Source organism: Chenopodium quinoa, unplaced genomic scaffold (genome assembly GCF_001683475.1).
Source record: "Chenopodium quinoa cultivar QQ74 unplaced genomic scaffold, ASM168347v1, whole genome shotgun sequence".
Classification (NCBI taxonomy): Eukaryota; Viridiplantae; Streptophyta; class Magnoliopsida; order Caryophyllales; family Amaranthaceae; genus Chenopodium; species Chenopodium quinoa.
In genome coordinates this window covers 1,058,366-1,084,133 of record NW_018743828.1, presented here as the reverse complement: position 1 = coordinate 1,084,133, position 25,768 = coordinate 1,058,366, and the positions used below count along the sequence as shown (strand labels likewise).

Sequence of the window (25,768 nt, the reverse complement as noted above, 5' to 3'; positions counted from 1 at the left end):
GCCCCTTACTTGAGAAAATTGTTTTGATCCTTGGTATTTGATGATGGGCATTGTGGATTAGTTGATCATGATTTGATATTTGATTGCCTTGAAACCTTAACATGCGTCAATTTTGTCCAACTACTTGTGAATATAGTGCTTGACTAGTTGATTTGGTAAGGAATGTGTGATAGTTCCTGGTATGTCAATGAATTTGAGTTTTGGTTTGCAACTATTAGTAATATTTATATGATTCATTGTTATGCACATTGAGGAGGACGAAGGCATTTGTTCTTTTAGGTAGCCTCCAGATATTGTAGATACATTTGTTCCCTTCTTGCTAACCATGTTGTTGCCTTGACTTTTTGTTGTTTATTAGCCATATTACAAGCCTATTTTGCCCCATTGGTTACTAGTCCCAAGCTTGGCTTGGGGGAGCTATTAGTGAGTGAGGTGAGGGAGTTTGTAGTGTGCTTATTATTTGCACAATTTGGGTGGGTTTTGAGAAGTTATTTTGTTGTTGATCATGTTTATTTTTGATGAGTTTGAGAGTTATATTTTCTTGAAAAAAAATAAAGCATGATATTATGAAAAAAAAGAAAAGTTCAAAGAAAAAATGTGGAAAAAATAAGTGAACTTAGAAAGAAAAAAATGTTCAAATGTTCTAGTTGGAGGTTGATCAAAAGAAAAATGATAGAGCTTCAATGAAAAAATATTCAAGTTTGAAAATAAAGTTTGTTTATTCACTCTATTTCTTCATTATTATATTTTTATGAGTGAAATTGTAAGAGTTGAGATTATTTATTATGATTGGAGTATATTTGGTTGATGTTAGAGTTGGTTATGTAGGAGATGTATGATCATTATTTATTTTGATCATGGGTTTTATTAGGATATGGCTCCTTTAAGCATAGCTTTTCTCTCACTTATTTCCAAATTTATCCTACCCTTTACCCTAGCCTTACATTACAAGATTTAAAGACCTTCCGACCTTTGTGCATAGAATTGTATGAATGTGAAAGTGTTGTTTATCAATACAAGTTATGATTTGGCATATTTCGAGTCGACTAGTAGGATTGAGCGTTCATTGTTTTATACACACGAGAGTGTGAGTTGGGAGGGCATTTTTCACATAAAGGGGTTGGATGGAGAGCGATCGAGTACATCTTTTACTCGCCACAAAAATGAGAGTTGAGTGCATGAGCACTAGTCTTGAATTCTATATGCTCTTGTGGTTTGCTCTGTTTGACAATTGTTAGGGAAGATTGGTAATTAGATGGATTTGATTGGTTGATTTTGAAACATGTTTATTTGATTTACCCTGAATCGTTTGTGCTTGATTTTTACTTTTGGGGTGAAGTATATTTATTGATTCATTGATGAAATCTTTGCTTAGGGACAAGCAAAGGTTTGGCTTGGAGGAGTTTGATGTGTCTATTTTATATAGTATTTTACCCCCGTCCCTTGGTCATAATTAGTAGTGTTTTTGGCTCTTTAGAGCCACTTTTATTACTAATTGGTGTTTAAAGATCTAGCTACGAGTACGTACCTTCATCTTTACAACTATTCCACCTAGATTTACAACCACGAACTATCTCCTAAATAAACATTACATGGAGTATTTTAAATAAGAATCAAATATGAAACCTTAAAAAAATCATAAATTGAATATAGATATTAGTTTTGAAAAACTAACCGCAAAACAATATATAGTAGCAAAGCTCGGGGGAAGGTTCATGTTGAAAATAAGAAGTCAGATCTTGCAGAAGCCATATCTTATAGTATATAACTCCTAATTTGGTTATTCTTGAGCCTAACCTCAAGGATGTTTTGAGAGGAACAACTTTGTCTCAAACAAAAGGCTAAAAATGATTGTAAGTGGTTAAAAAATGGCCTGGAACATATACGGGGTGAAGTAGTACGAGAATGGGAGGAAGAAAGAAGAAAAGAAGGATGAAGCTTAAGAGCAAGAGACTTTTGGATTAAAATGGCTAAACTTTGGTTCTATTTATAGAGTTGAGAACTTGGGGGTCAAGTATTCAAGCTTGTAGAGGAAGTTTATGAGGTCATGCTTTTGACATCATGTATGATGTCAACAACTTGGAGGTCAGGTATTCAAGCTTGTAAAGGAAGTTTGTGACTTTGGTCATGCTTTAGGAGCAAGAAATGGACTTAGGTCCTTTGCCTTGGAGCAAAGAAATACTCAAAGTAGAAAAATCATATATTTGGATACTGAATTCCCGGCTTGCATATCAAAATCTTTTATAAAAAAAAAAACATAATTTTAACCAAATAATTTTCGTAAATAAAACTAAATAAAATTCTTTTGAGTCACTTTAAAGCATAATAATATTTATTATTAATAAACTATGATGTATTCAAGTCAAAACAAAATTAATAGTTCATTAAACGGGTTTAAAAAAATACGGGGTATTACATTGCTTATTTAATTTGATTACGCATCGAACGGGCTTCCCACCAAATTCCCGCTCCAAAGAATTGGGGTAAACTACACCGATAGCTAATTGGGTAGGCAAATGTCACATGAAGTGACGAACGTCCTGTGCATATAATAAAAAAGAAAATACAACGTCCTGTACTGAGCTAATGAAGTGACGAACGTCCTGCCCATTAGAAGCTATGGTTAAATATAATTAAAACCCCATAACTCCCCCATATGTTTATATACGTTTCAAGAGTTTTTGTTCGTAATCTCTTTCACTTTACGTTGTGATGTGTCTATTTTATATAGTATTTTACCCCCGTCCCTTGGTCATAATTAGTAGTGTTTTTGGCTCTTTAGAGCCACTTTTATTACTAATTGGTGTTTTCTAGTGTTTTCGTAGATTTGGTTGACTTTTGCAGGGATTTATGCTTTTGGAGTATTTTCCCGAGATATTTTGGAGCAATCACGAGCATTGGAGAAACACGACCAGATTCCATAGCCCAGGGCCGGTTAGAGCCATTCGAACCGGTGATTAAGGGCTCGGTATAGGTGATACCGGGGCATTTGGACCGAGTATTCAAGACCGGAAGAGGAAACCCAGATTGACCCGAAGAATTGGAGCCCAATCGTAGTCCAAATAATGGCCCAAGTGAACCGCCCGGTCAAAGAGGCTGGCGCTCGGAGGCGCGCCCGGCCGGGCGGGAGAAGCTAAGGCTGGCGCCCTGTGACGCGCCCAGCCGGGCGCGAGTTTAGTATTAAGGAGCAAAAAGGCGCGCCCGATCGGGCGCGTATATTTCATAGGAGACGATTAGCGTCGTTTTAATTTGTTTTAGTTTAGGATTTTGTACGGAGTATAAATACTCCTCCGTAATACGATTTATGGGGATCTCTTGACTCTCTCTCTCTTTTTACTCTTTCTTTACTCTCTTAATTGTTCTCTTATATTTCTTTCTCCTAAACCTTTGTCCTTAATCTACTCTCAATTCCAGATTTATTTTGGTAACGATTTCTCTTCTCTTTATCTTAGCTGTTTATTTTATTCCTTTCATCATGACTTATTTTATTGCTTTGATTAGTTTAGTTTTTAATATGTGCGAGTAGTTTTATTTCTAGGGTTTATGGGGATCCATAAATAATATGAAGGGGTAATTTGTTGTTGTTGATTATCAATGCTAGATTAATTTCCTATTGATTGATTTAATGCTCTGTGACTAGATTAGGCCTATCTTTTATGCATGAGTTTGACAACATTGATTCGAGATTCGAGAGATGAGAGTTGATGTTTAAGTCTAGTTTCAATAGGCAGATTAATTTATAAATGGTTAAGTCGAGATTTGAGAGATGAGATTTAATACCGGTAAATTAATTGTGTGATTGTAATACGTAGCGAAATCCCTTTACAATCTGGTTAATTGATGCATTGATGATTGACTATTATTGATTATTGGTATTGCATGATAATTTCTTATTGAATTGTTTTAACGTTTTACAATTGCGGCTTGTAAAAGTATAGCAATATTAAATTGATGAATCGAGCAGATGTTGATTTGATATTAAAGGCTATTTTCAATAAGAACTTAGATCTAGTAAATTGCGAAAGCCTGTTAGATCTATGTTGATTAATAAATTGCGAGAGCCTGTTAATCGCGTTATTTATGCAATGTCAATGATTGATTACTATGTTTTACCCTGGAGTATTATTTATTGGTGAACCTATGCCCTAGATCCTTTTATATATTGTTTTCTCCCTATTCTCAATCTTAGTAGTTTAGTTTCTTATTCGAATATAAATATTGGTTACTTAGATATTAGATTATAATAATTAATTAGGAGTAAAAAGATTTGTTTCCCTGTGGAGATCGACCCTACTTCCCTATATGCTTTAGTTAGAGGACTTAGGAATTATTTTTTATTAGGGGATACGACTTTACCCTGTCACGTTGCTTACATATTTGTACACTTGGTGGTGACTCTTAATTTCTTAACCCATAACACCATCAATCATAATACATCTTGGCGTTAAATAACACCTTAAGTGTATAAAGCACCGCAAAAGTCTATCCATCGGTGTTTAGAACACCTTAAGTGCACATAGGCATCGCAATATATTTTATTCTTGTGTACTAAGACACTTGATAGCTCAATCCTCATGCTTAAAATATCAATAAAAATTATAGGCGAAATTGTCTTTAACAACATGAATTTTTATAAGGTGCAAGTAGCAATATGAACTTTGACTAATAGCTATAACAACATAAACTTCTTGATTAAGTGCATAAAATATCATAAATTAAGCTCTAGACCAAAATTTTTGTTGAAGATAGGGTATCTGTACTGTAGACACCCAAATGTGTCTCCCCAAAAACCAAACCCAGTGATGAATACTTTTAATTCCTAACTTGGAGTCGCTTTTCTCAAAAACATAAGACATGGTAGAACCACCAACTAAGATGTTACGGGAGTATGCAATTCCCGATGCTAGTTCAACCTCTGCAAGTATAGTAAGACCTTCTGTCCAAGCTAATAATTTTGAACTTAAGCCTGCTTTAATCCATATTGTTCAGCAAGATCAGTTTGGTGGGTCACCAACTGAATGTCCATTAGAACATTTAGCTAATTTTCTTGGAAAATGTGATACCATTAAGATAAATGGTGTAAGTGAAGATGCTATTAGACTTAGGTTGTTTTCATTTTCACTTAGAGATAAGGCAAGAAAATGGGTGTCCTCTAAATCATCTGATCCTTTTACCACTTGGACTTCTTTATCTCAAGATTTTCTAAATAAATTTTTCCCACATGCTAAAACGGCTAAATTGCACAATGATATTACTAATTTCACTCAAAATGAATTAGAGTCATTATATGAGTCTTGGGAAAGGTTTAAAGATTTGCAACACCAATGTCCTCACCATGGAATACCTGATTGGCTACTAGTGCAAACTTTTTATAATGGCTTAAATCACTCTATTAGAAGTACTATAGATGCTGCAGCAGGTGGTGCTTTAATGAGTAAGACTACTGAAGAGGCTAATAAGCTATTAGAAGAACTTGCTTTTAACAATTATGGTTGTTCTAGTGAAAGATCAGTTGCTAAAAAGAGTACAGGGATGTATGATGTGGATGGTATTAACATGTTAAATGCTAAGGTTGATAATTTGACTAAAATTTTCAGTAAAATGAGTAATGTTAGTCTTATTTCTAGTCCTGATTTGTCTTGTGATAATTGTGGGGGTGCACATGCTAGTAATGATTGTCTTAATTTGAACAAGATCAATATGTTTCTAATTATAATCGATCACAAAATGACCCCTACTCTAATACTTATAACCCTGGCTGGAAGAACCATCCTAATTTTTCTTGGAGAGATCAAGGAAACCAAGGTAATAACCTTAGACCACAAAATCCACCTGGTTTCCCTCAAAGACAACAACCACAACAAGAGAGACCCTCATGGGAACTGGCTATTGAAAAACTTGCTAATGCTACTTCTGAGAGAATCATAAAATTAGAAAATAAGGTTGATCAATTAGCTAATTCAAACAAAAATGTGGAAGTTCAGTTAGGCCAATTGGCTAATGCTATTAATTCTAGAAACCAAGGAACTCTGCCTAGTCAAACTGAGGTTAACCCTAAAGAGCAATGCAAAGTTGTAACCTTAAGAAGTGGTAAAACCCTTGATGATGTAACTGTTCAAACCAAGGCTAAAGAAGTAATTGATGAAAATGCTGAAGTTGAACCTGAAAAGCAACCTGAACTAGGCAGTGATGGTTCTAATCCTACCCCTATTCCTGTTAAGCCTTATGTACCTTCCATTCCTTTTCCCCAAAGGCTTAAGCAAAATAAAGTGGATCATCAATTTGAAAAATTTCTTAAAATGTTTAAGCAATTGCAAGTTAATATTCCGTTTGCTGATGCATTGATGCAAATTACTTCATATTCTAAATTTCTTAAAGAAATCATGTCTAAAAAGAGGAAATTGGAAGATTATGAAACTATTGCTTTGAGTTAAGAATGTAGTGTTGTAATTCAGAATAAGCTTCCTCCTAAATTAAAAGATCCTGGCAGCTTTTCTATTCCTTGCACTATTGGTGATGTTAATTTTTCTAAAGCTTTATATGACTTAGGTGCAAGTGTGTCTCTAATGCCATTGTCGATTTACAAGAAGCTTGGTTTAAATGATTTAAAACGCACTACTATTTCTTTGCAACTTGCTGATAGGTCTGTTAAATATCCTCTAGGTGTAGTAGAAAATGTGCTAATGAAAGTTGGTAAATTCATTATACCTGTTGATTTCGTGCCTATTATTCTTGGATGACCATTTTTGGCTACTGCTGGTACTGTAATTGATGTTAAAAATGGCAAGTTAACTTTTAAAATTGGTGAAGTAGAGGTGCAATTCAATTTATTTAAATCTGTCAAATATCCTTCTCTTACTGACCATGTGTTTAGAGTTGATGTGCTTGATGAATTAAATAAAGAAATGATTGATTCTATTGCTAAAGATACCCTTGAAGTGTGTCTAACAAGTGCAGGTACATCCCATAATGATGATATTGAGGTGATGGAAATGGCCAATGCTTTAGAGGCATGCCCTCCATGGAAGAAAAGAGGTAATCAATTTGAGAAACTCGAGAAAGGTAATCCTCTTCCTCCTCCCTCTACTGTGCAAGCACCTACTTTAGAGTTAAAGCCTCTGCCATCACATCTAAAATATGCTTTTCTAGGTGAAAATGATTCCTTGCTTGTGATTGTAAATGCATCACTATCTGATGAACAATTAGATAAACTTTTGCGTGTTTTAAGAGAAAGAAAGAAAGCAATTGGTTGGACTATTTCTGATCTTAATGGAATAAGCCCATCTATTTGTATGCATAAGATTTTGCTAGAAGAAGATTATAAACCTGTTGTTCAAAATCAAAGAAGATTAAACCCTAACATGCAAGAAGTAGTTAAGAAAGAAGTTTTAAAATGGTTAGATGCAGGAATAATTTATCCTATTTCTGATAGTCCTTGGATTAGTCATGTACAAGTGGTACCTAAAAATGGTGGAATGACTGTTGTGCCTAATGATAATAATGAATTAATTCCCACTAGAACAGTGACTGGCTGGAGAGTTTGCATAGACTATAGAAAACTTAATAGTGTAACTCGAAAATATCACTTTCCTTTGCCATTCTTAGATCAAATGTTAGAGAGAGTTGTAGGTTATGACTATTATTGTTTTCTTGATGGATATTCTGGTTTTAATCAAATTCCTGTTGCTCCTAATGATCAGGAGAAGACTACCTTTACCTGTCCTTATGGTACATTTGCTTTTCGTCGTATGCCTTTTGGTTTATGTAATGCTCCAGCTACCTTTCAGCGTTGTATGATGTCTATTTTTTCTGATTATGTAGAGAAAATTATGGAAGTGTTTATGGATGATTTTTCTGTTTTTGGATCATCTTTTGATAATTGTCTAGCTAACCTTTCTCTGATTTTGCAACGTTGTGAAGAGACTAATTTAGTTTTAAATTGGGAAAAGTGTCATTTCATGGTACAAGAAGGTATAGTGCTTGGGCATAAAATTTCTGCAAAAGGAATTGAGGTAGATCGTGCGAAAATAGAAGTAATTGAAAAACTCCCACCTCCAATTAATGTTAAGGGAATTAGAAGTTTCTTAGGCCATGCGGGTTTTTATAGACGTTTCATTAAGGATTTTTCTAAGATTTCTAAACCCTTATGTGATTTGTTAAATAAAGATGCTTCCTTTGATTTTAATTCTGAATGTTTGCATGCATTTAACAAATTAAAGCAAGAGTTAATTTCAGCACCTATTGTGATAGCTCCAGATTGGAATTTTTCTTTTGAATTAATGTGTGATGCAAGTGATTATGCTCTTGGTGCTGTTTTAGGGCAGAGAAAAGATAAAAAGTTGCATGTAATTTATTATGCTAGTAAAATGCTTAATGATGCTCAATTAAATTACACAACTACTGAAAAAGAAATGATTGTTGTTGTGTTTGCCATGGATAAATTTAGATCTTATCTTATAGGGTCTAAAGTAATTGTCTTCACAGATCACTCTGCCTTAAAATACTTGTTAAGTAAAGAGGAACCTAAGCCTAGATTAATTCGTTGGATTCTTTTACTACAAGATTTTAATTTAGAAATTAAAGATAAAAAAGGCATTGAAAATACTGTTGCAGATCACTTATCTAGATTGGAAGTTGATAATAATTCTGATATACCTATAAATGAATCATTTCCTGATGAACAATTGATGGAAATTGCTAGTATTCCGTGGTATGCTATCTGGTAAGTGGTATTATTCCTTCAAATCTAAGCTATCATCATAAAAAAAAAAAAAAAATTGTGGGATGTTAAACATTATTTTTGGGAAGAGCCTTTGTTATATAAATTTTGTGCTGATAGTCTCATTAGAAGATGTGTGCCTGAAGAAGAATTTCATAACATATTGTATCATTGTCACTCTTTAGAGTGTGGTGGTCATTTTAGTACGAATAAGACAGTAGCTAAAGTTTGGCAATCTGGTTTTTATTGGCCTACTATGTATAAAGATGCTAGAGATTATGTTAGCAAATGTGATGGATGCCAACGAGTAGGTAACATATCTAAAAGAAATGAAATGCCTATGAATATTATGCTTGAAGTTGAGTTGTTTGATTTGTGGGGAATTGATTTTATGGGCCCCTTTCCTTCTTCCCATAACAACAGATACATTTTAGTTGTTGTTGACTATGTTTCTAAATGGGTAGAAGTTATAGCTACTCACACTGATGATTCTAAAGTTATGAAATTTCTTTAAAAGAATATTTTTTCTAGATTTGGTGTTCCTAGAGCAATTTTAAGTGATGGAGGCTCTCATTTTTGTAATAAGCCGCTTGATTCTCTTTTAAGAAAGTATGGGGTTAAACATAAAGTTGCATTATCTTATCATCCTCAAACCAATGGTCAAGTAGAGCTTGCTAATAGAGAGTTAAAACAAATTCTAGAGAAAATTGTGAACATTTCTAGGAAGGATTGGGCTAATAAGATTGATGATTCACTAAGGGCGTATAGGACAGCCTTCAAAACACCTTTAGGCATGTCTCCTTATAGGCTAGTTTATGGAAAATCTTGCCATCTTCCCATAGAAATAGAGCATAAGGCATTTTGGGCTATAAGGGAGTTAACACATGAACCTTAAGACTGTTGGGGCTAAGAGATTGCTACAATTGAGTGAATTAGAAGAGTTTAGGTTAGATTCTTATGAGAGCGCTAAAACATATAAAGAGAAAACTAAACTTTGGCATGATAAGCACATTAATCACAAGACTTTTGAAGTGGGACAGAAAGTTTATTTTACTCTTTAACTCACGCTTGAAATTGTTTCCAGGAAAGTTGCGATCTAAATGGTCCGGTCCATTTACTGTTGTGAAAGTTTATCCATATGGTGCAATTGAAATACAAGGAAAATCTGAAGTTTTCAAGGTGAATGGTCAGCGACTTAAACCTTACTTGGTTGATGAGATGGTGCCTACAAGAGTGACTTACTCCTTAGAAGAACCCACTGAAGATTAAGCACCAAAATAGTCAAGCTCGTGACTTAAAACACGCGCTTCTTGAGAGGCAACCCAAGTTCTTTTTCTTTTCCTTTTTTGGTTTTTGTTTGTTTTTCTCGTTCCTGTTTTATCTTTTCTGTCTATTTGTTCTGTTTTCTTGCAGCTTAGAAAATAAGATGGAGAGTTGGACACTTCAATTCTAATTGAAGAAAAGAGAGTAACTGTTTTGCTAGCTATAATCTGCTAGAATATGCTGCTTTAAAGCTGTTATGTGTCATATGGTGTAGCTGATTGCTGCCAGTTCAGTTGTTTTTCCGAGTCTAAAATGCTGCCCTCTTAACAATCAGTGGAGCTGCTGAGATTTTACATTGAAGGAACAAGCTTCAGATTTTGCTACCAGGTTGTCTCTTTCCTTGTTTCCCTTCTAAGTATTTTAATTTTCAGCATGCTATAAATACTCCCACTCTCTGCTTGCATTTCAGTTCTTTTTATAAACATTGAGGACAATGTTTGTCCTTAAGCGTGGGGGAGAGTTTTTTGAAATTTTCTGCAACTGTCTTTTGTGTTTTTGCCATGTATGAAGCATGGCTGGGATTTTGTGCAGGTTTTGAATGACTTAAAAATTTTGATATATGCCTGTTTTAGGGGAAGTGCTGCCAAATTTTCTGCAGAATTTTCATGAAAAAAAAAGAAAGTTTCGTTTTGATTGTCACTAATTGACTTGTTTTGGATCAATAAAAAATATACATGGTATGTAAAGATAGCATAAGTCCTTCATTGACATTGGTTGTGACATTTTTTGTGACTTTGTGGTAAGATGATTGCTTTTCCCTTATGCGATGAATCCCGAAAGGAGGGCCACGAACCTCGTAAGACTCAATTTTCAACATATATATCCGTCTTCTTGATCGCTCAAATTGGGACTTGCATTTTAGTTTCCTGAGACCAAAAACCAAGGTGTATAAGAAATGATAAAGGCATTATTTTTCTTTCATGATTAGAACTTTCAGAATTTAGGCTCACTCATATATTTTTTTTCTTTTACATTTTCCTGTTGCTTAGCCCTGTTGTGCCGCTTTATCCATCTTTTGGCTAATCCTACATTACAAGTTTATGGCCTTTACCTATGCCTTGCTAAAAGGAGTGATGTTATTATTGAGTTATGTCATAAGTTTGTAATAGAAGAGGGAAGAAAAAAAATTGAAAGTTTAAAAAAAAAAAAAAAAAAAAAAGAAAAAGAAAATGAAAAAAGTTGGAAAAAAAAAAGAAGCAAAAATATCATACAATCGAAATAAGTTGAAAATGATGAATATATGATGAAAAAAGGGTTATAGTATAAAAAATTGGAGTACGGTGATAACATATTAGTAAGAGTTGAATATAAGCTCCATTTCTAAAGGTTGTGTACTACTCTTTTAGCTTGACATTTTTACCACCACATTCCTAATTATTCACACCCTTAACCCTAGCCTCGTTACAACCATATGAAAGTCCTTTTGATCTATATATGCTATTATTGGTCTACAAATTGGCGGAGGGTTAGGTTTTGTGCAAGTACTGACGAGGGTCATCAAACCGAAGAGAGGCATGAGCTAAATGGTTGAGCATCCTTAGGGTGGATTCAAATATGGGGGAAAGAAGCGGTAAGAATGATTGGTCAATGAGGGTGCTAATTCTTGTTTCGTATCATACTTGATCCATTCTTGTTAATTGTGACAATATATGATCTTATGAAATTGAATTTGAAAATTCTTTATAGGATTTATTATTATTTGCTTGAGGACTAGCAAATCTCAAGTGTGGGGGAGTTAATAAGTTCATATTTTATATACTTTATTATATCATTTTAATGATATTTTAGAGTATAATCTATATAGTTTGAATGATTTTATATCTTAATTTGAAGTTTTATTTTGCAAAGTTCAAATAATCATTTCTACTAAATTATACTCTTATTTTACTCATGTTATATTGATTAATGAGATTTGTTTTTCTTTTAATTCTCATATGGCAGAGGAAGTTTTAATTATATCATCATGTGATTTAATTAGAAAAATGGAGCTAAAAGTCTTTGGTTTTGTATCATTTACAGGTTGCAAGAATAATAATAAATAAAAAAAAAAGGCAAGTAAAGCCCACATTCCCACTCTCACGTACTACACTTGACAAAAGAGATAGTAGTGGGTTGAAAAACCCATTACCTCAAGATTCCCAAAAAGAAAAAGAGCTGCGGCAAAATAATCAGGAAGAAAACCTAAACCCTCAAAACAATACTACTGATATAAGGAGGATAGAGGCAGTAGCAGACACACACACACGAGAAGACGGAGGAAACACACGAACACACACGCAGAGGACGAAGAGCAGGATCAGTGAGCAGCGATCCTCTGAATGCAGCGTCCAACTTCAATTGGAGTTTACTCTTCATCCTTTTAGTTTATGCAATTGGTTGATTTTTGCTTGATTTTATATGTTTAGTATTGACTCTTCATTAATTAGTTGTGTTCTCTTGATTTCCATATCTAGCTAATTTCGTTTGTTCTAGGTTAGGGATGTAGTCCTTTATTTTCTATCAATGAATTGAATTACCTTGTTTGGGTTTTATTTATATGATTGCAATTTGATAATCTATCTTGTTTTAATTCGTACTTTTAATCTGTCCAATTGATTGTATGTTTAAGGTATTGGATTATTAGCGGAAGTGAAATTTCAATACTAGTTCGTGGGATTATCAAACGTCAAGTAGTATAATTTTAGGAATAGTTATACACTTGGGGTGGTCTTATTGAATTCCTATTCGTAATGAGTTTATTTCGATTGTTGTGATCACGGAAGTAGACACGATATTGATTTAAATATACGTTTTCTACCTTGGGAGAGGAGATTACATACTATTGGTAATTCAATCATTGTTATATTATATATGTTCAACCCTGCAATTAGTTTAATTTCATTATAGAGAGTAATTGGCGAAACCCGAAACCTAGAACTATTTCTCATACTTGTCTATCGTTTTATTAGTTTGCAACCTTAATCGTTTATAGTTTAGTACTACTTTTCCCATATTTTCGTCGTCTAAATAATATTTTAGTTTCTTAAATTGGTACTTGAGTAGACCTCCTTGTGGATACGATACCTTGCTCACCCTATATTTACTGTAATTGACTCGTACACTTGCGGTAGATTTAGACTCGACCACTAACATACCTTGATCCTTACTTAGCAAAATCACACAAAAGGAGCCTCAAAAATCTTGATCGAACACACCCTACAATTAAATATAACCTTAATTAATATAAGATTAACAAATAATCACAATAATTAAATTTAAACCCCCAACTATGTGTACATGAACCTTTTAAATTAATTTCTCATAAACATCATTAAAAAATATGATTTTATATAATTAAAACTTCTCATAATAATTTTTATAAATCCCCCAATAATAATAATAATAATTAATTGAATAAGAAAAAAGAAAAAGAAAAGATAAGAAATCAAGAAGAAGAGAAAGAGGAGGTGGCGGCAAGAGAAGGGGGCTGCCAGCGTCAGCAGGTGGTGCCGGACCTAGTGCTGAGATGGTTGCAGCGGCAGGTGGCGTCGGAGAGGTGGTGGTGGTGGTGTACGGTGGAGGTGGTGCACAAGAAAATAATTTGGGAGAGAAATAAGAGAGAATTATGAGAATTAGGGTGAGTGTTTGATCATGAATTGAAAGGGTATTTATAGGCTAGAATGAGCATGAATTATAGTAGGAAAATGTAGGAAGAATTATGGCAAGTAGGGTTTATGGAAGTACTTGGAGAAGTGAATGAAAGAAATATGAAAGTTTTGATATATTAAGGTGATTGTATATAATTAAATATGGAAGGTATGTTTGTCATGAAAAATAATATGGCAAGGATGATTACTTGGGGAACAATGAAGAGGAATAAAAGGTAGGAAAATATGATGATCAAATATTAAGAAGATGGAAAAATATAATTAAGGAAAATAATAGTTTTTTGGGAGATAATTAAAAATACAATTTACCAAAACCCCCAAAATAATACAAGAGGGCCGAAAATCTTGAGCTTTCCATAGCTCAGATTTTCGGATTCCCTTAGTAGTATGTAGGAAGATTTTTGATCGGTTTAAGGAATAAAAACAATTGTGTAAATAATATAAAATAATTAATTAAATACCAATTATTCACCAATAAATAACTAAGAAAATCAAATTTCTATACCTAGAAAATCCAAAATCCCTAGCTAAATAAAGGGGAATTTTCGGCCATCTAATATAATTAATAAAATATAATTTTGCTTTAATTAAAATATTCGGAATATATAAATAATTCGGGTTTTAAAATAAGATAAATGAATAATAAATCTTATCCAAAATAATAATTAAATTTCAAAATACTTTTGGCGCCAAAATTCAAATATCTTTGGCTCCAAATAATAAATTTACTAAAATACCTTTTTTATAAAATAATTCTTAATTAATTAATTAGAAAATACGTATGAAAATACGGGGTATTGCATGCCCTCTCTCACAACTAAACTCTTACTTCTTCCCTTCTATTATTATTGCACCACTTGTTTTTTAGGAGTTCATATATACTACATTATAACCATTTTAGTATAATTAATATCTCTGTTCACACTACAAATATAATACTTCTTCTGTTCTTTTTTACTTCACTTGTTTCTTTTATCATGCCTGCTAATACAAAACTTTACGTACCTATAACTTTAATTTTTCATAAGTAAAAATTATAAAGGCTATATATTATGATAGTACTTATTGAGAAGAATTCAAAAATATCTCTTATGAATATTTTTTCATTACATATTATTCACAAAATATGGTCAAATGAGGGGTCATAAATAGTGTAAAAATCAAATATGGTCAAGTAAAAAAAAACGGAGAAAATATATCATTACACTTTGTTTGGATAAAAGGAAATAGAAGGAGACAAACTTTCTTATTTGAGTAAAGGATCAAGGGAAGGAAGAAAAGGAGTGAGTGGAATTCATTTTCTATCTCTCTTTAATAAATCTAATCCCTCTAAATTTTGAGAGATTTTGAGGAAAAATAAAGCTCACCTTCTTTCACTGCCTCTCTTTCTTTTCCCCTCCCCTTCCTCCTCTTCCCCTCCCCTTCCTTATTTCCTATACAAATAAAGTGTAAGTTTTGTAAAACTTGTTTCTTTATATTATACTTATGAATTATGATCACATAGACAATTTTGTAGTTTTCCTTACTTTTTGTTTACCCATCAAAAAAATAAAAATAATAAAAATAAGAACAAAATACTCCTAATATGCAATGCACTCGGGTGTATAAACAATCGCTCTCCTATTTATACTATTACTAAAACAGAAGTTGATGACGTCACTATTGCCCAAGTGTCGCTTTCTCAATAAAAAATTTCTCGCCTAAATGCAATGATGATGTCATCGTATTTTTTTCATAGAGCTATATATTTAACATTTTTTAAATTTAAATATTGGAAGCTTCTACATTACAACTAAAACCTATCAATTTATCGTAGGAAATTGAAACAATTTTAAATAGCACACTGATAAATGACCTCTTATATTGAACTATGAATTAGACAATGTAAAACAAATACCATATCATAATTTTGATTAAAATAAAAAAAATTAAAAATATGCGTAATTCTTATTTATATTCACATATAATAGCAATTTATTTTTAAAATGTACAAATTAAAAATAGAATTGATATAAACCGTGCATCACACGGGTTCTAACATAGTAAGTAAAAATAATAAAAAACGGGCTGTTTGTCAATTGTCAAAACAAAAAAGTGAAAAACCTACCCCATAGGCCATACCCTTGTTTCGTAAAAGACTTTTTTGGCAAAAAAAATATATCTATACTTAGTATTTAAAAACACAAACCACAAATTTTTCACATGACACATGACATCACAATTCACAAGTCACTAATTTAATCACCCCATATGCCACATGTCACCTACCTTAATATACGTAGTATATGTTTATGTCTATGCATTCTACAACTTGCAAATTCAAGTAAAAAAATGAAGTGTTTCATTTCTACCATAATAAAATAATGTTCAATTAATTAATACACATTACATAAATATATGAATTATTATAAAAATTGTCTTTTCATCTGCTAAACTTTAAATATAATTTAAACTAATACGGAGTATGTCATTTCATATCCCACATTCTTCATGTATATATATCTAACAAAATTCCTTAATGTTCTTTCACATTTCTACCCTAACTCTTTTTTTCTTTTAAGTTTTAAAATGAAACAATTACTTTGTATAAAAGCATACATATATATGAATATAATAAAACAACCCGTGCATTGAATGGACTAAAAAGCTAGTTGATTTTAAAAAGACCAACAAGGTCGGCCAGAATTAGGATAAAAAAATCCATCTTATTTTAGGCCCCAAACACAAACACTCGAGTAAAAAAAAAAAGTGCAATGCGTGTGTTGATAAGCATAGCACACTCAGTAAGAGTAATAATAATCCCTGAAAATAGAAGCTGTTAGTTTAGTTGAGTTGGTTCATAGAAAATGGAGAAAAGTAATGAAGATGAACATCAACGATCAGTAGTGTGCGTTACAGGCGGTAGTGGTTTCGTAGCCTCTTGGCTCATCAAACTTCTTCTCTCCTCCGGTTACTCTGTTCACGCCACCGTTCGCACCGATCCATGTAATTTTTTTAAATTCATTCTTATTTTTTTTTCGATTACAGATCCTGTGTAATTGTACTAGAATTTTTCTGACTATTTTCGTCGGATGATTCAATTTTATTACAAATTAGAAGAATTGGCCTGGTTTCATTATACTATACCATTGTTTTAGGGCTGAATTGTAATGTAAATTGCCAAATGGTTCAACTTACACTTCAATCTTTTCATGATTTTTGGAATCATATGGATCTGAATATTAGATTCTAAATTCCTTGCTAATGTCTTATCTGATACAGAATATACGCTAATTTATTATTCTATACCTTCTTTATTTGTTTGCTTTCTAATATAATTTGGGTTCTAATTGTATCATTACAATTTTCAATTTCCATTACTACCTCCGATTTTTATTATTTGCATTTTTGGGTATTATTTGTGAAATATAAAATATTCCAAAATTGCAAATAATAAAAATTAGAGGTAGTACTTTTTAATTCTTCTGTGCAAGTGGATGGAGTTAGTTGTGTTAGTACTAAATAGGTTGCTTTTGCAGCAATAAGAATTAAGAGTGTGTTTAGTTGATTATTGATTGAGATACCAAATAAAAAAAGCCTAGGAATATATATATATTTATTGGCTATTATTTGTTGCTTACTGTTGTGCAGGTGATCCCAAATATGAGCATTTGAAACAGCTGGACAAAGCATCAGAGAAGTTGAAGCTTTTTAAGGCAGATTTACTTGATTATGATTCGGTTGCTGCTGCCATTAAAGGATGTATTGGAGTGTTCCATGTTGCCAGTCCTGTACCTTCCGCTTCTGTGTCTGATCCTCAGGCAAGTGCTCTTTTCCGCTTTTCATATAACTTGGTTGGAAATTCATCTACAGTATACTCTTTTAATTGATTTGTCTTATGATGGAGGGTGAGTTTTTTAAAATGTGCAAGCTCTTTGTTGTTTGTCGAGTACATATATATAACTATACAAAGTTTCCGCCAATCAATACGTTTTAGCAATGCCATTTTCTTTCTTAAACAAGATTAAGCACAGATCTTGTTTTATGCAGGCTATAGCCTCTCAGCTCTCTCCCATATTGAGGCTTAGAGTTTGTTGGTCATATATGCATTTTGTAAACTAAAAAAACGAAAATAGATTCCTGAGGGGAATCTACAACACATTAAACTGCAAATACACATCAATTTGAATTAGGAATATGCTAATTTAAGAGAGCTTAGATAGTTCACCTTCTTTTAAGGTTAAACCTCAAAGGGAGACAACATTATATATGTAGTACTTTGTACTAAGCATATCCAGTAGCACCAAAGAAAGTTACAATATAGGACCTAAACCTTCTTAGGGTAGAGTAAAAGTTCGTATCAACCTGCAATGGCCTAGTGTGAGACCCCTAAGAAGCCATGCGCGACATTGCGTGCCTTGGTGGAAGGCACACAAGTAGGTTGCCTTAATAGTATAAACACAATAATGCACACACAATAGGGACTTCATTAATATTATGAATAATATGTTTACACAACTTCTGGATTCCTTAGACAAGCCCCAAGGTCTTTTATGTATAGGCATGGAAGGACAACCCCCTCTTCAAGTGCGAACAGACACCTAGCATACATGTGTGCCATGTGGCATTCATGCAACTACATACAATAGATAATCCAAGTTAGTCTATATCCTTATCCATTCCTTGCATAGACTGATCACCATCGTAAACCACCGTGCCCATTCGCTCACACCCGTTGTGCATTTTAAGTGTAATTGGTTATGTGAAGGGACGCATAGCTTGGGACCTTGGCCGAGCATCTTGACAACTAGTCATCACAATAGTTTAGCAACCATCTCATTGCATCGCTTCGCAAGCATCACGTTGCTTCACCAATTAACACAACACATCAACCCGCCCAAGTAATGGTGCGTTTAGCCAATCCTTTAGCTAAAGCCCACGCAACCTAGTCACTTGCCTTATACGTAACTATTTACTCACACATATACTATATATAACGTATTTACACACACATCATAGCGTTAGCTAAACTAGACATCATTTCACCAATATTAGCCAAGCTAGTGTCCAACTAGGCAAGGCATCATGGACTAATATCAACAATTTTTGATGCAATTTGCCTCATTGGCCATACTAAAGTCCGCGTTGTGCCAACATAAAACCATTCTCTAACTAATGTCTTCGTATAGAACTTTCCTTCACTTGTTCACACAACTTCACATACTCAAGATTGTCGTTGCATTCATCTCATACATGTGTAAAGTCAGATTCCACGTTTGTAAGGGCAGCACAAACTTCCCGTGTCTTCTTACTCAACGCATCTAGTACACAATTGTTTCGTCCAGGCTTGTGTTGCAAAACAAAATCATATTCCTCTAGGAACTCCATTTTGGCGACGCCGTCACTGTGATGGAAAGAAAGTACTCGCGACACAATATCGTGAATTTTGTACCTAGCAAATAGTGACGCCATGTACGAAGGCAATGAACAGCAAGCATTTCCTATTCATGTATAGATTATTTCTGTGTACCCTTCGGAAGCTCTTGGATGAGATGGTTAATTTCAAACTCTTGAAAGCTTTTTTGCACAGATTAGACCACACCCAAGTTTGCCCTTTTTTAAAAAGATATGTGAGTGTCCAACACTTTCTGAGAATAGCCTTTTATGTATTTTCGATAATGGTTGGCTTGGTCCAAAAATGATTGTAACTCCAGAACAGACTTGGGATGTTCCCAATACAAAATAGCCTTCACCTCTGAACTCTACCTGTACTAATTTTGTGACCAAGGAACATTATCCCCGTTTTTGCAAACTCACATTTTTCCTTTTTAACATAAAACTCAATACTTTCGTAATAGTTCGAATACTAATTAAAGATGTTTGACATGATCCTCCAAATTACTCCAGTATACAACAATGGAATTTAGATAGACGACACAAGAACTATCAAGATACTCATAAAGCACATCATTCATTAAATTGCATAATGTATCCCAGGCATTGGTTGGCACAAACGACATTACAAGAAGTTAATGACAACCATATCTAGTTACATAGGTGGTTTTGGGCATACATCCAAAGACAACATTAGCGATCGAAAAACAAGGTTTATTGGTCATTATAGGTTGCTTTGTTCAATTTGTTGGGATCGGAGACAATTCAATGCTCAAATTGAAGATTACTTGCAGGCTCTTTAAGTGAGGGTGGTTTATGCGACTCCTAAGAAGCCTTACACGGCATAGAATGCCTTGGTCAAAGGCACGTAGACATCTTACCTCAACGTTAGGAGAGGTAAGTCTATGTAAATAGCATTGTGGTGTGGTTACTTAGTTGTTGTAGTCATTTGGATGGTTCATTATGTTAAGTTAAGCTAAGGTCTATTGGTTGGGCATTGGATCCCTTGAATGGGGCCAACGACCCCATTTTCTGACGTCAAAAATAAGGTTCATAGGGGGTGGGTTCCTACTATTGAGGGCTGACCATGAGCAACACCTCCTTGGCACAAGGGTTGGCTTGATATTTAGCGGGCTTTACGGTTTGTTGGCTTGGAGTGGCTAGCATTGATGGAATGACGTCTTGGTTGAGTTACGCTAGGTTATGTGTGGGTCGTTACTTAGGCGGTGCATTGCTTGGTGAAGCAACACAATGCTTGCGAAGCGATGCGATGCTAATGAAGTAGTGTGAGGCTTGGCTAGGTGATGTGATGATTGGTTATCATGATACTCAGCTGAAGACCAAGCGACGCATTCCTTCACTTAGTCAGTGACAGTTATGTGATGATTATTACCGATGATTGGCAAGTGCTCAGTTATCGACCAATCGATGTTTGGATCATTATTTTTTTCTGGCAAACTTGTCCCATGTCGAATTAGATCATTACCAAAAATGACTCTACCAAGTTAACAATTAGACATTATGACAACATCAACGTATTCCAATGAAACTAAACTCCAATCAATATGAGGACTAATGTTTGCAATACTTTTGCAATGACAGATTTTTCCTATTTTGGGAATACAGCAATCTACTACTAATTTACCATACCATGCTCTGATGAGTATTATCAATGCAGCTACTCTTTACTGTCTCATCAAATTGCTAGTACTAATTACTAAATTAAGCAGCTTCTAATCAGTCTTATAGACTATATTTTTTGCTGATGTATGGGAAGTCAAAATTATTACAGCTAACTGTATTTTGTCTATGACTCTATGAGTATTTCTGGCTGCGTTCTAATCCTTATAGATGATGCTACTGTAAGAAAACGTAATGCTATCAGCTCGTTATCTTGATTCTTTTCATAACACAACATATATGCTTCGTTCACACCATATTTCTGCCTTTTTTAGCTTTTTGTTGGTGTATGAACATACAGGTCCAGTTGATGGAACCTGCAGTGAAGGGCACACTGAATGTGCTCAAAGCATCTTCAGAAGAAAAAGTAAAGCGAGTTGTCTATGTATCATCTGTTGCTGCTGTTCTCATGAACCCGGATTGGCAGTCTGATCAAGTCAAGGATGAAAATTGCTGGTCTGATGTTGAATTTTGCAAAAGAACTGATGTATGTATGGACAATTTGAAATTATATATCTTTCATTGCAGTGTTTTAACTTTTATGTCGCTTGCTATGATTTAACAGCTTCTCATTATCTCTTGACCACCTATTGTTGCTTTTGCAGAACTGGTACTGCGCTTCTAAAACAGAAGCTGAAAATGAAGCTTTTGAATACTCTAAAAGAAGTGGCCTTAATGTTGTATCAGTTTGTCCGACCCTTGTTTTGGGTCCTATGATGCAATCAAATGCCAATGCAAGCAGCTTGGTGCTCATTAAGCTTCTTAAAGGTAATCTTTATCTCAGTTTGCCAACTGTTATTTGCAATTCTGCTTCTACCTTCATGAATTTATCAGCCTCTTTTTATTGAATCTTGAGGCAACTGGTGAAAGTGCTGCAATTATTTGTCTTGTTTGTATTCTTTATATACCAACTCAAAATTAATTTGTGAACATATTGGTATTCATAGAGCTAATAGTATTCCTTTTCCTTTAATCTGAGGGGAATAACACAGCAGGTAAAACCCATATTAACTCACGGCTGAGCTTCCTCACATAGATTTCTGACAGTATCTTGCTTTTGGTCCACAAATTTTTGGTGTGTTACAGTATTGCTTGACATAAGTATCTTGAGTATTTGAAGTCATGAAAATAACAGTCTTAGGGTTGAAGCATATACTCTTAAAAAATAGCAGTAGTATCCAGCAACTAATCTAATCTCGGTTTTTGCATCTCTCTCCTGTGATATGCTATAGAGCTGAAGGTATTTAAATCTAGGTCTCATAATGAAATTCTTTTGGAGCTTCATGTGAAATCTCTGTGTCTTGTAGAAATCATTACTAACTAAATCCTCTTGTGGCTGAAATGCTTAAATTATACAAAGTATTACGTATGCAGTTCAGGATATATATCTGAAAATAAAATAAAATTAGGATGTATAGTTTGACTACCTTCCATGCACTTTTACCCACATAGCAATTCATCAGAGTTGTGACACATCAAACAGACTAGCAGAAAATTTTCTTGATCCAGTGTGTCACAAGTCTTTCTAAATGATAAGTTGCTGGTGTAGTGGTGTAGCCTACTCAAGCAGAATTTTTAAGGATATGTTTCATGTGTGTTCCGTATCCATCTCAGACGAGGTGATACATGAATGCTCTGGAATAAGGGAATCAAATACCTCTTGTTTGGACTACATAGATATAAGGCATGAATTAATATAGCAATGGAGCCAAGTCCCAAGGGGTTGCTATATTCCTGGCTTATTTTATGTTTTTACGTAGTACTGCTGGCTGTGTTACAATACCAATGTTTTAGACTCCGTTTTGTTTCCCTTGTTATGAGAAAGTCTAAACATGTCTACTTTTATTGAGAGGGCAGAAGGATATGAGTCAACAGAAAACAAGCTTCGGATGATAGTAGATGTGCGTGACCTGACCGCTGCCCTGCTTATGGTCTTTGAGAAGCCTGAGGCAGAAGGAAGATATATATGCACATCACATCAAATTAGAGTGAAGGAACTGGTGGACAAGCTGACAAGCATTTATCCTCACTATAATTATCCGAAAACGTAAATTTCTAGCCTTCTCTTTTCATTTATTACTTCCCATAATGTTCTGTTTCCCGCTTTGGCTAGCTATAAGGTACTCTCTTTAATTTGTATTTGGAACTTGGGATGAACACTACTTCTGAATTGTAGCAGATTTGTTGCCTTCTACTTTTAAGTGTAGTATGATGAACATGCTATGCTCTCAAAGTGCCAATTCTACCTTAATTTAAAAATTATAGGCCCCATTTGACTTTAGAAGGTCAAAGTTCGTTGACTTGGATCATAGTTTGTCAAAATTGAGATTTAGTGTATAGTTACCAAAGCTAGGTTGATGAGAAGAGTTTTAATTCTGTTGGTGATTAAATACTTTACTGCCCTGACCATATGTTCTTCATTATTTCAACAGCTTGATTGAGGTTGCTGATGGGGACGGTGTTAGTTCGGAGAAATTACAGAAGCTTGGTTGGAGTTACAGACCACTGGAGGAAACTCTAGTAGACTCAGTGGAGAGCTACAAAAAGTTGGGACTTCTAGATTGGAGGTATTCCATTGGCATGTAATGGCAGGAAAACAATTGTTTTCTAGTCTTCAAACTATTGGTTGTCTATATAGGGACATAGCAAAATGTCCTATTTGTCATCTCTACTTGTGAACTGAATCACTCTGTTCATGAAATGAAGACGTTTTAGAATCTTTACATGATTTTTTTGTGTCCAAATACATCCCTGTGAAAATATATTTTGTTGATTTCCTCTTTAGAGTCTTTAGTTGGGTATAAATGTGTATTGTGTAATGTCATTTTAATGTCTCATTCACTGATGAAATTTAATTTAAGATCTTGAATATTGCTACATTTTTCATAGAATGATTAGAACCATAGCTTACTTGGATGAGCACTTGGGAAGATAATGTGAGTGGGTGTAATGGATGAGCACTTGGGAATATTGCTACATCTTTCTTAATTTCTACACTTAAAAGGGAAGGATTTTTTTTGTCCTAAGGTTATATAGAGTAGTTGTGAAATTGAAGGGAGCCAGGGATACATATACTCAAGAAAGTTGGAAAAGGTAAAAATATCATGTACTACAAACAACTAACGCCTTTCATGGTTTGGAGCGGAATTTTATAACTCTTTTGGGGCTTGGATCTTTTTGCGTTATTAGTCAATCTTGTTGGGAGTAACACAAATCGAACGAATCGATTGTTTTGATGATCTATGTTTGGCGTGGATTTCTTACCCCACATGTCTGATCAAGCGAGCTTGATGATTCAGCCAAAGTATGGATAGTGTGTTCATAACCTATATATATCCATTGTGCCTATCCATTATTTTACATATGAAAAATACAGAGTATTGTGAAACCCTAAACAGAATAAACAAATAGCCAATTCCCATATAGATTTGAGTAGCTCTTGAAGTAATTCCAACCTTCCAATTGGGGTACGGAGTTGGAAGGTAGCTGTGTTACCCATGGGGAGCATTCGTCACTCCTGTGGTGGCGAAATATGCTTCTAGAGCAGCAGTAAAACGTGTCACAGCTTATATGAGATCTACAATTGAGTATTGTATTTTGCCCTAATTTCTGTATTATTTTCATGGTTACAACATCTTATTTCAAACCAATCTTATTATTGATTACCATCCCTGTTCCTTCCATTGCTTCTAGACTTGAAAAAAAAACACACTATTTTAGTCAAGTTTGATTCTTTAACTTTAAAATCATGTTACTCATATAGTTAACAAAATCAACAAGATTCAAATTGACCATACCAAGTTACCTTTGAAACGTAGTAATTTGAAATTAAGTTGACATGAATTATTGGATTTCATTTGAACCCAAACCATGCCTAAGATTAGAAGACCCTAATTATTTATTTATTTATTTATTTATTATTATTATTATTATTATTATTATTATTATTATTATTATTATTATTATTATTATTATTATTATTATATTCTAATTTTTACACAAGATGACCCTAGAATAATCCGACCTAAAACTTTTCTGATCCGTCTTGAATAAATTAGATGATATCCCATATTATTGAGGTAAATTTAATTCACACAATAATGTAATTTTCAATCAACCAAAAACTGATCCCTAGAACTAGAATAACACGAGCTTGATCTATATTTAAATTTCCTCATATATGACATGTTCCATCCAAAAATTTTCTTACGTAAATACTCCCCTTTATTTAAAAATAAATGTCTCAATTCAACTTTTGCACTATTTTACATAATGTGCTTTGACTCATAACTTTGTATATTATTAGTCATATTTTACGTTGTTACATATATTAATTGAGGTGGGACATTTATTTTCAAATAAATAGAGTAATCCATATAAACCAACTCAAACTTAGAGTGAAAAATACATTAGTGGAGTAGCATATAGAGGCGTCAATTCGAATTTTCGAATTGAGTTTGATCAGATCGGATCGGATCAGATCAATTTTAAAGTGTGAGTCATGTTACTATTATGTCCACCCGAAAATAAATAGGATATTTTTCAGATTAGTTCGGATCAATTGTGGTGTACTAAATACGGAAATAACCGAATACAATCCTTGACCATTAGTCCAATACTCTCGTAGTAGACAAAAAAGGGGCAAATATAGAAATAGTAGCGGATAGTTGGAGTAGACGGAATATGGGAATTTGGATGAAAATTGATAATCACAAACTCAACAAGCGGACGAATTTCGCTATTCTTAGTGGCTAAGTGTCTGCCGTCACACATCACATCATCACCATCAATCTCATTCTATCTCTCTCTCCACTTTTATTAATCAAATTATTTAATTCCATTTTGGCGTACTTGCTTATTTTATTAGACACAACAAGACAACTACAACTAGAATTGGGCATGGATCCGGCTATATAACGTCGATTTTCGTGTTCGTGCTTAAGGTCATGAAATAAATATTACTCCCTCTATCTTTAGACTTTTGACGGTCTCTAAAATGCATTTTTACAAAGTATTTAGTTTTATT

At 33.8% G+C, this 25,768-nt stretch overlaps 1 protein-coding gene across 1 annotated transcript; it reads left to right on the top strand.

Annotated features, from left to right (window-relative positions):
- Window positions 1–16,413: 16,413 nt before the first annotated feature.
- On the top strand, window positions 16,414–23,470 carry LOC110685550 (cinnamoyl-CoA reductase 2-like). The gene is made up of 6 exons (XM_021862098.1): window positions 16,414–16,674; window positions 17,320–17,489; window positions 21,044–21,229; window positions 21,348–21,510; window positions 22,600–22,789; window positions 23,175–23,470. Exons 1-6 carry the CDS (start codon window positions 16,536–16,538, stop codon window positions 23,326–23,328), a joined length of 1,002 nt encoding a protein of 333 aa, XP_021717790.1. The 5' UTR covers window positions 16,414–16,535; the 3' UTR covers window positions 23,329–23,470.
- The last annotated feature ends 2,298 nt before the right edge of the window (window positions 23,471–25,768 follow it).

Excerpts from the sequence above, each read along its gene's own strand:
- LOC110685550 (XM_021862098.1), top strand. The coding sequence starts at position 16,536 with ATGGAGAAAAGTAATGAAGATGAACATCAACGATCAGTAGTGTGCGTT. Across the intron at positions 17,490-21,043 it reads CTTCTGTGTCTGATCCTCAG|GTCCAGTTGATGGAACCTGC; the intron begins GCAAGTGCTCTT and ends ATGAACATACAG. Across the intron at positions 21,511-22,599 it reads GCTCATTAAGCTTCTTAAAG|AAGGATATGAGTCAACAGAA; the intron begins GTAATCTTTATC and ends TTGAGAGGGCAG.